The 14,829-nt window shown below is 41.3% G+C and overlaps 2 protein-coding genes across 2 annotated transcripts in view; one reads left to right on the top strand and one right to left on the bottom strand.

The window, feature by feature from the left end:
• Positions 1-1,055: 1,055 nt before the first annotated feature.
• On the bottom strand, positions 1,056-3,405 carry med8 (mediator complex subunit 8). Its single transcript, XM_036522383.1, has 7 exons — positions 3,089-3,405; positions 2,731-2,852; positions 2,484-2,628; positions 2,247-2,387; positions 1,932-2,019; positions 1,594-1,836; positions 1,056-1,281 (listed from the first exon to the last, which is right to left on the bottom strand). Exons 1-7 carry the CDS (start codon positions 3,092-3,094, stop codon positions 1,217-1,219), a joined length of 810 nt encoding a protein of 269 aa, XP_036378276.1. The 5' UTR covers positions 3,095-3,405; the 3' UTR covers positions 1,056-1,216.
• A 542-nt stretch (positions 3,406-3,947) lies between these two features.
• The window catches only part of szt2 (SZT2 subunit of KICSTOR complex), a 70,941-nt gene continuing 60,059 nt past the window's right edge, over positions 3,948-14,829 (top strand). The window contains exons 1-13 of the mRNA XM_036554794.1: positions 3,948-4,108; positions 6,700-6,825; positions 6,915-7,088; positions 8,377-8,547; positions 8,771-8,905; positions 9,001-9,163; positions 9,343-9,449; positions 9,778-9,988; positions 12,628-12,798; positions 13,628-13,859; positions 14,114-14,243; positions 14,336-14,481; positions 14,619-14,771. Coding sequence (XP_036410687.1) covers positions 4,085-4,108; positions 6,700-6,825; positions 6,915-7,088; positions 8,377-8,547; positions 8,771-8,905; positions 9,001-9,163; positions 9,343-9,449; positions 9,778-9,988; positions 12,628-12,798; positions 13,628-13,859; positions 14,114-14,243; positions 14,336-14,481; positions 14,619-14,771 — 1,943 coding nt within the window. The 5' untranslated portion in view covers positions 3,948-4,084. The remainder of the gene's footprint in view (positions 4,109-6,699; positions 6,826-6,914; positions 7,089-8,376; positions 8,548-8,770; positions 8,906-9,000; positions 9,164-9,342; positions 9,450-9,777; positions 9,989-12,627; positions 12,799-13,627; positions 13,860-14,113; positions 14,244-14,335; positions 14,482-14,618; positions 14,772-14,829) is intronic.

A 14,829-nucleotide genomic window follows, 5' to 3' on the forward strand; every position in this document is an offset into this window, starting at 1 on the left:
TTGAATTAAAAGTAAATGAGGCATTTACAAAGGCTGTTAAAACCCACCCAGCCCTGCCAAATGCTCCCCTCTCTCCCTGCCAAGGATGAGCCAGAGTGAAGGTGTATAAACTATACTTGCACAATGTGATGTCATACCATAAAACAAGTGATCAATTAGATCGGATTACAAAATACAGCCTGATAAATTAGGTAGAGGAGATAAGGAGGAAAAAATGCCAAGCATAAAGACAATCATTGATCTTTGCTAAAATATCTGTAATGCTGTAACTGATGTTCAGCTTATGTGTGTATGAGTGGGGAACAGATATTGATACAACACATTCATTAAATGTGCAGTAAATGAAAATGAGAGTATCTGATTCCTGAACAGACTTTAAAGGGCCATGAGATCCTGAAGGGGCAGCCAGAATGCACAAAAGAATACCTGCAACTGCCATGACTTTTTTTTTTTTTTACTTTAATATGACAGGTTTTGCTGTAATACTTTAAAAAACTAAACCTTCCCTCAAAGATGAGAGGTTGATTGTTTCATGTATAACATATATATATATTCCTGTTATGACAATTTCATTCTCTACCTCAGATAAACGTAATATAAGTTTTGCCACAAGAGGGTAGCATTGATTTCTTTCACTTGCACATTTTCATATCACCACATGAGGGTGATGCTTGATTTTGTTCACAGCCATACCACGAATATTTGAATTGTTGAATAATCCTAACTATACAACAAATGTCCCCTCTAATTTCAGTTAAGTTACTGAATAATGCAAAAAGAGCACTGGCATAAGCATAGATCAAATTTATTACAAAACAGCCCACATTAAGAGTGAATCACAAATAAACAGGAGGCCAGGAACATGAACTGTGAACTATACAAAATGCATGAACTATATAACTAAATAATAAAAACAACAAATATGTGCCTCCACACATAAAGAACACTCTAAAAATACTGAATGCACCCAATAAATCATTTAATGGATTTGAAATTCAATATTCCTGAAACTGATGCACAATTACTTGGTGTAAAAAGGGCATTAAAAGTGAGGGAAAGAAAATAACCAGACACATTAAATGCATTGAGTTAATGTAGTATGTTGCAGAACTTAATGACGGAAAGACCAAACGTTTACAACAGTTTAGGGTAATCCATAACTCAATTAGGCATACTTTTCGGTGTCATCTGTCTTCAGTGAATTGCAGAAATGAGTTCATCTATAGGGATGCTGCATTGATGCAGACTTAATGTTGGTCTTAATGTTGCTTGCCATTTTTCCTGTAGAATCAAACAATCATGTTAATATTCCCACACCAAAAAGTCTTTACATGAAATTGTGCTGATATAATGACTCATCACCTTTAGTACTAAGTTGTATCTGTTTAATACTAGCGTGACCACACTAAATTACTTCTATTATCATCATCACTATTACTTTTTCTAACAAGACACAAAATCTTTCAAATACAGTACTGTAAAAGTCTGAGTCTATGTCTGAATTATGAATTACAGAAAACCTTCATTACAACCAATGCCTTTAACAATGACTCTGGATATGTTGAGAAAGGTACTGTTAAACTGAATTTTTACCTGGCTGTCCTGGCTGCTGGGGGGGCACCGGTCCCCCAATGGCTGATGGTTGGCCTGATGACCCAGCTATGGTGACCTGTTGCAGGGTAGGTCCTCCAGCCATCATGGGCCCCTGTCCAGGCTGCCCAGGAGGCACTGGCCCTGGAGGCCGGCATTTTGCTGACAGGCCCTTCCCAAATCCCACGGCTGCCACCAGTGCATTGGTGTCTGCTGGATTGAATGATGGCTTATTCTGACGCAAAGCTGAAAAGATCATACAAGGTTTTCATTAGGTAACTTTCTACCTGTCGCAAACTGCAGTCTTCTCTTGTGGGTTAATTGATTGATCATCAACATACCAGCACTCTCCGTTTCCCTGTCATCCCGAGGGTTATTCAGCTTCTCCAGTAGGTTTGAGCATAGCTTATTCAAAGTCTGAATCTGTTTCTGTACAGGAGAAGCAGAGTTCTCAAAATTCATGACAAGTATACAAAGAGACAACTGTATAGTAGAGAATTTAATCATTCTCCCTCATCCCCTCATTCTCTCTGTATACACTGATTCCTGACAAACTTGTCAATAACCAAACGTGAGCATGCTGGCAATTGACTCAGGGTTCATCAGAAAAGGCTTGAAACTGAAGCCAGCAAATTGGCTGTCTACTCTGTCCCTACCTGTGCGACTTCGGGCCCAATGCGTGCTGCTTCGGCGCTCAGCTGCTTTTCCTGCTCCTCCACCTCAGGGTCTGGCTTGGTGCGCAGGTGATCCGGCACAATCTCGTGGCTGAATACGGGCACGCGCTGCTCAGTCAGTTTCTACAGCGGAAAAACAAAGACCTGCTCGTCACCGGCGGCGTAAAGGCGACAAATAGGCCACGTTTAAAACGATGTTTCTCAGAAGATGGAACTCACGGCTAGATCTTCGTCTCGATCTGGAGACAAGAGAAGGGGGATTATGACTTGATTGCGGAAGGAAGGAGTTTTCTCGTTTCTAAGCAGCTTGTTGATGGTGTTCAGCTGACCAGACAAAAGGGCAAAATTGTCCAGTACAGACGGCCTGGAGAAAGGTCATTATTTGACATGATATAAAATGGTGTTATGGGAAAACAAAGTGTCATAAAAACACTGCTACTCTATATTATTTGGTTAGGTTACTTACCAGGTCAATCTGTCATATTCATTCTCCAGTTTAAAAATAAAGCTATGAAGCGAGTTCTTGAGATGCGCCACCCGAGTTATTAACGACTCTATGGAGGCTTCCAGTTGTTTTTCCTCTCTTTGCTGGGGATTAAGAATCAAATGCATTGTTTAGCATAATACAAAGTAGCTAGAAAGAAATATGGTTACACTGACAAACTGGCTAATGTGGCTATTACAGATGATACTGGAAAATAGCTGGCTAAGTAAACGCTAGCTGGCGAATGTACTTTGGTTACAAAACGGTATTATTGGCAACCTCTTGTATTGCACTTTAATTCGATAAAACATGGTGGGTAACTTGCTATTCATTCTCTTACCTGCATTTTACCACAAAATAACAGTTAGCCAACTGCAACTTCACGAAGTCCTCAAAGATATCCCGGAAGAGATTGACTGCCGTAGAAATGCCAAAGATGCATTATGGGATTGTGCGTGGACTTGGAGGACTTTGAGTGAAATTAGAGGTTTGTCGTCGATTTAGACGTCCCCGACTATTTTCTCAAGGTGCTACCTGGCTGATGATAGTTATTAACGGACTCACATTCGCGGACATTTAGAGAGCAGCCATTTGTTTGTTTAACGAACGTTATTTGCTGTAACTACGAATCCTACTATCCAAATTATACGATTTGACACATGCAGTACACCAATGAACGTAAAATACTGTTAAAAGAAAACATTATCTTTCTAGTCTAGGGTAGCATAGCAGGGTTTAATTTTATAATGTTGGGCTTCATTTTAACTAGACAGGTAGAGCTAGACTAGTTATGCTTGTAACAGTACAACAGTTTGATAGTCCCATCTGATGCTGCTCCTTATACTTCATTTCGGGGTAAAATGGCTAGCTATATTTAGCCAGCTCCCATTTACCACGCCATCAACAGTAGAGCTAAGTAACAGTTAGCTAGTTGGCAACACTGACTGAAAACGAAAAAATATTTATGGTTACAGTTACGACGTCTACCGTAGCGAAGTAACAGGGTTGCTACTACTATTCTAGGGCGAGTTAGCTGGTTAGCCACATTGCCAGGTAACGTGACTAATGACCAACATCGCCCACTAGCCACAGAGCTTCTAAATGACATCATAGAATATCCGTGTAGCTGCTTCGCCTCCATGGAAATCACGCTTGGTCGCGCTACCATAGAATTAACAAGAGTCAATCCGCGACACGGGGTACTTCCGGGTCACCATGCAGGTTGAACTACCAAATAAACAAAAATTTAACGAAATAAACAAGGCGGTGTGTATCGTCACTGGTCTGCGGACCAAGAAGGGGAGACAACGAACCTGCTAGGGATGCTACAACCGGGATGGCAGAAAGACAGGACAATGAGGTGAGTAGGTAAAGCCAAGTGATTTAGCGAGCGAGCTAGCCAGGAATACATTAGTTAATTAGAAAGCTACATAAATAGTTAGCTGGTCGACCTGCAAGAGGTTTAGCCAGCTGTCTTGCTAGTTGCATTTATTAAAAGCTAGACTGTAACGTTAGAAAACTGGCTGGACTAGCTGACTAAGCTATTTGTTTGGTGACTCACAATTAGCTGGGTTTATCTGTAAATGATTTTGCCTGGTGCTTATCTAACCCGATAAATAGAAGTATGCATCTTGTGTTTGCGTTAGGGTGCTAGCTAGGTAGATTAATCAGGTAGACCATGTCTGAAATATTATTCATAACGAAGTTTGACCACCATCTTCATAAACTTGCTGGTTAGCTAAGTAGCTAGCTCAATATCAAATGGAATGTCTTAGCTTGCCAGTTATGTTCTCGTGTGGGTCATCTGACTGAAGCCCCCACCCTTCTGTGTTTTCAGTGATGATCACATACACTGCTTCTGGTTTTATTTGCCTAGTTGGAACAATAAGTTTTAGTGATTTTCTTGGAGATTTTATTAGGCAGCGAGCAAGTTCCTTAGTGTAGAATAGAGCAGTGCAGTTTTGGTGTGAAAGCAGGGTCTTGCATTATATTCTTAATATCATACGTATTTGTAAATTACTTGGTTTTTTCAGTGGAAAGTTACTGAAATCTTTAATGTGCTGATTAAGATTGCGTTTGACAGATTTTGAGCAGAGCAAGCTGCAATATGTCCTTAGCTAAATATTGCCTAGTCATAAAACGTGTAACCTGTGGCGTGCTCACTTGCTGGAAAGTGTAAATTTGTGTAAAGGCAAATTCTTCAAAAGCCTTCTTAGATCTCTTTCAATGTGATATTAGCATACATATAAAACTGAACAGGATTATGAGGTAGGTTTTTCGATGGCCAACTATTTTGTAGTCAGCACCTCTTGCATTGCGAAGTTATGCCAGTATATTGTCAAATGGACACAGCAATTTTGGAAAGCTGATCAGATTTCAGGAGTTACAGGAATTCTGCTTCTTGTATAGAAATGTCTTTGTTCAGTAAGTCAATTTTGCAGCTTGTAACCTGGCAGGGATTTTGGGAAATGCTGAAGTACTGCCAGTTTAAGTGTTTTTTTCTGCCACTGATTATCTTTGTAACTTCTGTAGATTGGTCATTATAAATGTATTTGCTAGGATTCAGTTATTGTGACTATTACAGGTGTGAGATACAAATATCTATTTTTTCAGTGAGTGTCACAGGAAAATATGCAGCCAGACCCTTCTACAATAATTTGAAAATGAGCAAGCAGAGCCTAGTGCCAAAAACAAAATTGCACAGCACACAATCATATGGATAATACATGTCAAAATCATGTTGTACATTTTAGAATGTATGTCATTTGATGTGCAAATTAATGACTTTTAATACACAAACCAATGGTTTGTAGTTAAATTACATACATTCACAATACAAGAGATTGTATCAACACACCTTATTAAAGTCAAATGTTCACTTTGATCAGCAATTGACACACCACTCTAAAGCCCTCAAATCTATTGTTTCCAGTCAGGATTTCAATTATAGTGCTGATATTAATTTTTAAAATATTCTATTGTTAGCATCCTTAACTCATGCCCTGAGAAAGCACTTCCATATTCAGGTATTGCAAGTCCCTCATTAGTAGCTGTATTGTCTATTTAAAATTTTTCCTCTATTTTTTTGGCCTGTGGAGTGTTCATTTGTGTGACATTAACCATGTCTGCAGCTTGAAACTTCCTGATGTCTTGTATTCCTCAGGGCCACCATAGACACTCACCAAGGCTCCCATTGGTAGAAACTCACCGAGTGTACTATTGATAGACTCACCCAGTTGTATGCTTTCTAGAAATTTCACAAAATGGTGCTTTACATGTCAAGACAAATGGTCCCAGGAATGTCACCGAGTTTTAAGAAACTGCTCAAGAGTCACCCTGGTTAGGCTTCATTTAGATTTTTTTTAATCAATGGATTGATTGAATTTAGTGAATTTAGTGAAACTGCAATTTATCATGGATTACTGCTAACAATGGAATCCTGTCAAGCCTATTTATTACAGAAGTAGTCAGTCAGTTGTAATGTATTTAAATGACTGGAGGCTTGGCTACAGCCTTTAGCCTCTAGCATATGTATCCAGAGCACCAAAAAACTGTACAGCATGCTTTAAATTTTATTGTAGGTGAAAGAGGAGAAACAGTTAGCTTACCCTGGTACAGTTCCATTCCTAACTTTACATTCCTCATTGTATTGTTTAGCCTACATGCTTAGAGGACACCCTTATTCAGAGTAATTATGTACATACTGTATTATCCACCAATGCAAATAATAAAATTGGTCCAGAACCAGTACTCTGCCTTCACGTGATGAAGAACCCCGTGTAACAATGAGCTTGTCAAAGAGCTTGTCAAAACTGAAACATGAGCGACTGTCTAGTCCCATCAATATTCTGCCTTTCTTGTTCTGAGCCTGATCCTCCAAACCAGAACTCTGATTGGCACATTGAAGTCAGTGTGTGACAGAGGTAATCGCCTTCATTCTTCCTGCATCAGGTGGAGGAGGCAGACCAGGTTTACCTGCTCATGAAAGAGGAGTACCGCATTTCCCGAAACGTGCGCCTCGCTTGGTTCCTGAGCAAACTCAATCAGGTCATCCGGCCGACCCCGAATACAGAGCTGGTGAGTGACAAGCATGGGTTTGAGGGGGGTTTGCAGTCACAGTGCTGTTACTGGTGTTTTAATGCCATGTGATTGTCCCATCACTACAGCTGAACTCAGAAAATGAACTGGATGTGCTCAGCATCCTCCCGAAGGGATGGCAGCCAGACCTGTCACCCTCCGCCCTTCCGTACCAGCTGGTGCCGTCAACCCGGGTCATCTTCCTGGCCCGGCGATACCGCTTCATCATCGAGCTGGATCTCAGCCCCTCCACAGGGATCGTGGTAAGAGTGGCAGTTACATCAGAAGGGAGGGGGAGGTTTCCTGCAAGTCACTTAACTGGCAGCATTTTATCTGATTAGCCCCAGCAAAGCAAAAACTAAACATTCACCAAGCTCCATGTGCTGCACTAGACTTGCTTAACAGCATATTCTCTTTGTGATTTTTGATGAATACAGCAATGCCAAATTATCAGCAGATGAAAGATACCAAAGTAAGTATGGCTGTGGTAAATATGTAGATCGTGATTAAAGAGAAGTGCACAAAACCAAGGTTTTACCAGTTTTCAGTTAATGCAGTTGCTGGAAGCTATCCTTTACTTCAGGTGCAGGTTATTGACCCATTTTGTTTATGTTCTGCCTTTGCCTCATGTATCTGGCTGCTTGTTCAGAATCAATGTGAATGTTTTCCAGGTAATATCAGCCCTTTGAGTCGTCACACTCAATGCTGGAATGACACCGGCCATTGTTGCTGGCCAAGTGTAACCCAGTCTGGCAACATCAATCCCAGACAAACAAAAAACAATGGGTGCTGATTTGGAGATAAATTGATTGATTGATTGGTTGTTGACAAGTATCATGTATCTATATATGGAGCGTTTAAAGTGAAACGCATAGTCAGTGCTGCATTTAGTGCGTTTTATTAAGCCTTTAGAAACTAATGACTTTTTTGCCAGCCATACTCACTGGCCCAGTTGGTTTCTGACAGTCACTGAAGATTGGAATTGGCCTGAGGCTGATACTATCATTTAATGGAAATGGTGGAACCTTAAGGCTTTAAAAATACTGCAGAGGCGTTATATGTGAGGTAGTAAACACAGGGGGTGGGACTCAGTGCATTGTGACTGTGTGATTCTGCTTCCATCAGTTCATAGAAACAAGGAATTACGTAGTTACTTTTTTTTAGACTAGACATTTGATTTGAATCAAATGTGTTTGGAATTTAATGTCTTCCGTTCAACGGATATTTACTCTCAGATATTTTAGGGCTAGAATAGATCAAGGAAAAACAAAAATAAAAAAAGCAACAACAACAGAAAAAAATAAACAATGAATGAGATGATCAATGTTGCTGTGAATGAGCTGAAATGAAACAGTGGCAGTTCTCTGGGAGGGAGTTTGGCACCTTGAGTGTTAATCATATACAACAGTTTGCACTCGTACCTGTTTTGTTGTGAGTGCCACCTAGAGGTGAATCATCTCGGCCTATGTTTTAAAGAGGCTAGTCCACAGTCTTTCCTGCATTGACATTCTTGCATGGTATCAGTCCTTTGGTTTGCCTTTTTGCTTGCAGGATGACAGCACCGGGGAGATGATATTTGATGAGGTGTTCCATGCCCTATCCCGGTGCTTGGCCGGACTGGCCAGACCTTTTAAAGTCCCTGGCACCGATCTCATGTCCCAGCCCGAGATCTTCATCACCATCCTTGCCTACTCCTCCATTATCGGACTCCACTCTCATCAGGTCCTTGCAGTTACCCTCAGATTTTACACTGTGTAAAAAGTCCTAGTGCTGACTGCTCTAAAAGAAGTCATGTAGTACTTCTTTTAACACCCCGGAACGGACACATAAACTCCAGATTCAGTCCCATATTATAATGTTCCATGTTCTTTCGTACATGGGCTGCTTACACTTGAACTTCCGCTCACATATCTTCCCAGCTGAAGGTACTTTGTTTCTTGTGTAGGTATTGGTGCAGGGCTGTCAGCTGAATCGTACAGATCTGGACCAGTTCTTGCAGCAGATCTACCAACAGCTCAGGGCAGTAGAGAACAACATTGCTGAGGTCCTCCAACAACAGCAACACCAAGCCAGAGGACAGGTATGATCTGGAGCTGAAGAATCCCACTCAAATGTGCTCACTGTGGTCTGTTTATACGATATTACCAAAGAACACTCTTTCTTTGTCACATGCAGCCGGATGGGGCCATTTTGTGCCCTGGGATCACAGGCGATGTGATGGAGGACCAGCCCCAGAGGAAGCTGGGTGTTTCCATGGTGACGGCAGATGTAGGGCTGGTCAGCATGGTTAGGCAGGGGATCTTGGCCCTCCAGCTTCTACCCCCCAACTCCAGTGCTGGTGATCATTTGCCCTTTCCTGTCCATCTCCTGCTAACATGGCATTTATACTGCTGATTTAAGAGTATACGGTGTTGTAAATTGGAGGCTTATGGCATGCGTCCGTAATGATGGATTGTGTTAACAGGCTTTGGCCCTGTAGTTTTATCTATTAAGCGGTCATGTGCATTGGCCCTGCAGGTATAATCATCATCACAGATGGGGTGACCAGTGTGCCTGATGTGGCTGTGTGTGAGACCCTTCTCAACCAGCTCAGAAGTGGAACCATAGCATGTTCCTTTGTTCAGGTAGGCAATGATGCTTAAAGGCTCCAAAGCGGAGATTGACTGTAAATGTATGAAGTTATTATTATTCAACAGTGTAAGTGGTGATTATATTCGGCTTCTCACTTCAGCTTCTGAGTGTTTGGTGATAGCAGTGGGAAAGCTTAGGGAAAAGCCATCATATGACTGATGGTGCCAGAGATTTTCTGTGTACAAATGGTAAATTTAAGTGAAAGCCTTCTGATCTTATTTATAAGGACACTGGGAAGACATGGTGGAACATTGGGGGAAAATGATAGCTATTTTGTTGATTACTCAGCTTGGTACTCCCTATGTTTGTATGACTGGCCAGGTGGGAGGAGCCTACTCATATGACTGCAGCTTTGGGTACATTCCGAATGTGGAGCTCATGAAGTTCATCTCCCTGGCTACCTTTGGGTCCTACCTGTCAATATGTCCCGACCTGGATGTTTCCAATCAGGAAATGAACACCTATCACAAGGCCTTCCTGACCTACTCTTTCCTGAAGACCAGCGAGTCTATGAACCCAGAGTACTACTGTGGTAAGAACTGAACAGACTGACAGAACATAAAATGGAGTGCAGTACACCAGCTATATCACTATCGTGTTTAAGATTTTCCTTTTCAAAAGTCTTTCTTTCACAGCTTGCATACTACAGTGGTTATTCCAACGTGGAAAATTTAGTGATTTTTCCCCCCCCCACAGGAAGGATTCCCTTAATTGCCTCTAGTATTTTCCACTTACAGCTACAACTAAAACTTTTGTGGAGTGAGTCTGTTCCATGTGTATTTACCTCTTCTTCATAAGAATTCAGGCATTCTCAGCTTTATCCTTTTAATGTGTCAGGAGATTTTACTTATTGTCGAACCTTTTATTGGTCCAGGCAACCTGTCTGGGCCAATAAAAGGTTCACAGGTTTTTCGAGGATTGGCTCTACATGGTGACTGAATCCAATTTTCCCAGTTACTGATACCTGCTGACTGCAGATTAAAATGGGCAAAAACCTATAACTCTTTGCCTAATTTGAGGTCTGCATGTTGAACATATAGGGGTCTCAGGTGCTATCTAAAGAATGTAAGAAAAAAAAACATAAAATACGATCCTATTTATGGTGGGAATTTGAGTTTGAGACTACAGCACAGAATTGCATCATAGTTATGTCATGGGTTTCACTTTGACTTATAATAAACTTTTAGTTCTACCAGAAAACCATCATGCTAATTGGGATAAACAACATATTTCTCCAATCCATTGTGCTAAAAACAACATTTAATTGGTATAAGAACATATAACAAGTCATATCACAAGTTAATGATTCATTCAGGTATCGATGGAAGATGTAACACAGAGGATACCTGACACTGACTATTCAGGTTTCTTCTAGCACACAGCTTACTAACAAAATGAGACTGCAACTTTGTTGCATTATGGGGAGAGAAAGAAACATATGAAGAAACGCATCCTGAACTTGTCATGTCAGCTAGCTGTCAATATGATATTTTTCATCTAACATTCCATCAGTAACATTTTGCACTTCAGGATCATTTCTTCCTGAAGTCCAATAATTCTTAAATGTAGCAATCATTTTTCTCTGTAATTACCTGCAGAGCTCAGGGTGATGGTTTGTGTAATGTACTGCCAAGTTTGCTGATGTGTTACATTCATTTGCTCCAAAAATCTAAGCTCCAAATTAAGCTTTTTGTTTATTTTCATGTTTTAATAAGAATCAGGAAAACGGAATCGCTGTCTGTCCAGATCGGTCCTTTACTCGTCCTTTTCTAAACACCATTAAAATGGTGTGTGCTGCATTATGGAACGACTTTGAGGTAGACTGTGAGCTTCCTTTCCTATTAAAAATGGAAAAATAGATCATATAACAAAGCTTTCTTTGTGGTGCCTTGATAGTATTGTTGTGTTGGTACCATTGCATGATGCTTAGATATGTTTTCTTTATTCTTGCAGTATGTGACGTCTTGAACTTGCCTGAGTTGCAGAGTAGCTACTTACCCATTTTTATATAAAGAAAAACACAGAAATGAGTCACATTTGTAGTTTTTGAGCTGAGGAGCATGAAGCCTCAAATAGGGTTGATTGAGTGTACACCAAAACATGTCTGACAGGATGTGAAAATGCAGAGTGCAACTATTCATGTAATTCATTTCCTCTTACTGTTAAAAGGAGGTATATGGCATGTACGGCTCACAGGACACCTGGGTGCAGTTATACCAGTTGTGACCTGTTTTTTGGTTGCCTAGCTGTGACACTTGTTTAAACACAGCATGATTTTTGCATTTGAGAGTACAGTATGCCAAATTACGATAAATTACATGCACATTTTACAGAGATGGTGTAGCCACATTCAGAAAAATATACAGGCAGTACATTTTCCTCAGTCAGGCTGTTGCCATTAGGAACAGTGGGAGGCTTCTTGATGAATCTATGCATGATTCATTCCATGTCGTGGTCTGACGAGAAGTTGTTTTGACACCAGCCATCTCTGAACTTGCTCCCATACTATCAGAAGGCATGAAGTGATGAAAGAAGTGACTTGCAAGAATAAATGTAATTCTCTCGACAGGTAAAAAACATAACCGTGACAGTTTTGGACCCAAGCATCTTCTTTTTTAGGAATTTAATTTGAGAAGTACCATCCTACTTGAAGCTCCATACTACTTGTCACATGGAGAAATTACATTTATGTGTTGTTCAGTTAAATATTGAAATTATGTTTAGAGGATGTTTAGGAGTTTAGAGGCTTAACAATGTGCTTTTGGCTGTTGATTTGGATTCCTTGTGCACAGATCTGAGTCATAGTTTTGCAGTTATTGATTTTTATAGTAAACATCAGGAAACAAAGATGGCTGACGTGGTTATCCATCCATCCACTTATCTAGGACCCAATAAACATTTTCCCACATTGAACATTTTCCCTCATCAGTTTGTATCTTCTGGTAAAGTGTCCGCAAGTTCTGAGACGATGGGCGCTGGGCCCAAATCTTTTGAGGTGGATTGACCTATCTGATGTTCAGCTGAGGGACAAAACGGCAAGGATGTGTGTGTGTGCGTCTGTGGGTGGTATTACAGTTTGTGGTTGTGTTTCTGATGTATTGCCAATGATGAGTTGAGTTTTGGGTAATAAGTATAGTGATTGTGTGTATGTTTGTGTGTGATGCCTCACAGTCTCCCAGCATAAGCTCTTCAATGAGCACTTGGTGTCGGCCAGCGGGAACCCTGCCCTGGTGATGCGCAGGAAGAAGCACACAGAGAAGGAGGTTCACGCTCACCTGGTGAGCGTGGTGTCTGTGAGGCTGAGGGAGGGTTACACCATCCGTGAGATCAACCTCACCAAAGGTAACCAGAGAAGCCTTCGCACAGTACCTCACTGAACACCACCATGTTACAATGAAGTCCAGTGCAATACACACTTTTTGATTATGGGAAAAGGGGACACACTAACTTATAAGTGTATGCCTTCCTAGTAAATAATACTGTCATAGTAATATATGCTTGTATTGTGGCCAAATCGAAATAATCGAGATAAAACGATTATTGTGCTGCATTATATTATATAATTATATATATATATATATATATATATATATATATATATATATATATATATATATATATATTTATATATATGTATATATGTATATATATATATGTATGTATGTATAATTTCATTTAGTTTATTTTTCTTATTTTCTAAACATTTTTTTGTTTTTCATTTGAATTATATTTAAAGTTCAAGAAAATCTACTGTTAACCCTTTCACATAGCTTATTTTTATGCTATGTAGCGCGCATGTTAGATCACATCGTTTGTTCTGTTTTCATTAGCATTATTAAACTTCTTTAGCATTTGCTATTTTAACGTTAAATCACAGTTTCTTCAAAGGTAAAATTAGCTAGAATTTTTCCAATCTTGTGTTCTAATCGCACCGGTTTTAGCATACGCATTAAACGGCAAATCACACCGGTGTGACGGTGAAGTTTTTTTTTTTTTTAGAAGTTCAATAAATGCATGATGTTTCCAAAGTCAACAAGTAATCGTGTTAAATAATTGTGATCTCAATTTTGACCAAAATAATCGTGATCATGATTTCTGCCATAATCGGGCAGCCCTAGTGCACAGTGCTTTCACATGAGCGCTGCTCATGCTGTCGCTGTGGCCTCTGCAGGGGGCACCCAGCTGGAGGTGAAGCTGGTCCTCCTGTGGAAGCACAACATGCGCATCGAGTACCTGGCAGTGGCGTCGTGGCCGCTGGACCCAGGCAAGCGCACCACCTGGGTGGAGGTAACCATGGAGGGCAGCTACGACATCCTGCACGACATCAGCTGCACCATGAGGAAGCCCATCACCAGCCCCTACCGCACCTCCGTCATCCGCCGCTTCTGGAACACGCTGCAGAGGTCAGCCCTACACTACACACTAACTCGTGCGGAGAAGGTGTGGGCGCAGAGTCGATTGGAAACGGTTCAGTACAGTTTCATACAGCTTCATGGGCAAAATGGTGTTAAATGAATGTCAAAAAAGTCGAAGCAAGCTAGCGATATTTGTCTCTGTAATACAAAGAGCATTGAACACTTGGCCGATCATGTTTGCACTGACATTACACCTTGTGTGAATGCCATGATTACCTTCTTGTTTTATCTTCTATCTGTAGCATAAACCAGACGGATCAGATGCTGGTTCACTTGCAGTCATTCAACTCCATACCGGAGCACTACATGATCCCAGAAAGTACTAAGAACGGGGTCCCTCTCTTCTACATCCCACCTGGATCCACCACGCCGGTACGTCCCTGCATTGTTCCTGTGGTTTGTTCTTTTTGTGGTTCTGGGCTCTGACCCTGATGCCTTCTGACGGTCCAATGTGTCTTCTGCAGGTGCTGTCCCTCCAGCACAGCGGCTCCAAGGACTCCAGTCAGTCCCAGTTTGCCTCCTACTGGAAGCCCATCCTCTCCATGGATGCCAATTTCTGGCAGAGGTGGCTGCACATGCATCGCATTGCCATCATCCTGGAGCATGACATGTAAGAGATGTCACACCTTGACCAAGATGTTCCTTTCTTTAGTACTGTAGTTCTCATAGGTGTGGATGCCTCACTGTGAAAGAGGAGGAAGGAACACTCCCCCCCCCACAACCCAATAACTGTGTCTCTCTTTCCAGTCCCGTCCCCAAGCACCTGCACACGGCTGGCAGCAATGGGCGCTTCAGCACCATCCAGTGCCGCATTTCCCACTCGGCCCTCACCTCCCTGCTACGGGACTGGAGCAGTTTTGTGCTGGTGGAGGGGTACTCCTACGTCAAGCTCATTTACAGGTGATGAGCCATGCCTGTGAGGATCGTGTGTGATGTAGTCCTTGGGTATGCTAGGTGT

This window comes from Megalops cyprinoides, chromosome 2, assembly GCF_013368585.1.
Source record: "Megalops cyprinoides isolate fMegCyp1 chromosome 2, fMegCyp1.pri, whole genome shotgun sequence".
Taxonomy (NCBI): domain Eukaryota; kingdom Metazoa; phylum Chordata; class Actinopteri; order Elopiformes; family Megalopidae; genus Megalops; species Megalops cyprinoides.

Excerpts from the sequence above, each read along its gene's own strand:
- med8 (XM_036522383.1), bottom strand. Across the intron at positions 2,629-2,730 it reads GAATATGACAGATTGACCTG|GCCGTCTGTACTGGACAATT; the intron begins GTAAGTAACCTA and ends ACCTTTCTCCAG. Across the intron at positions 2,020-2,246 it reads TTGGGCCCGAAGTCGCACAG|AAACAGATTCAGACTTTGAA; the intron begins GTAGGGACAGAG and ends TCTCCTGTACAG.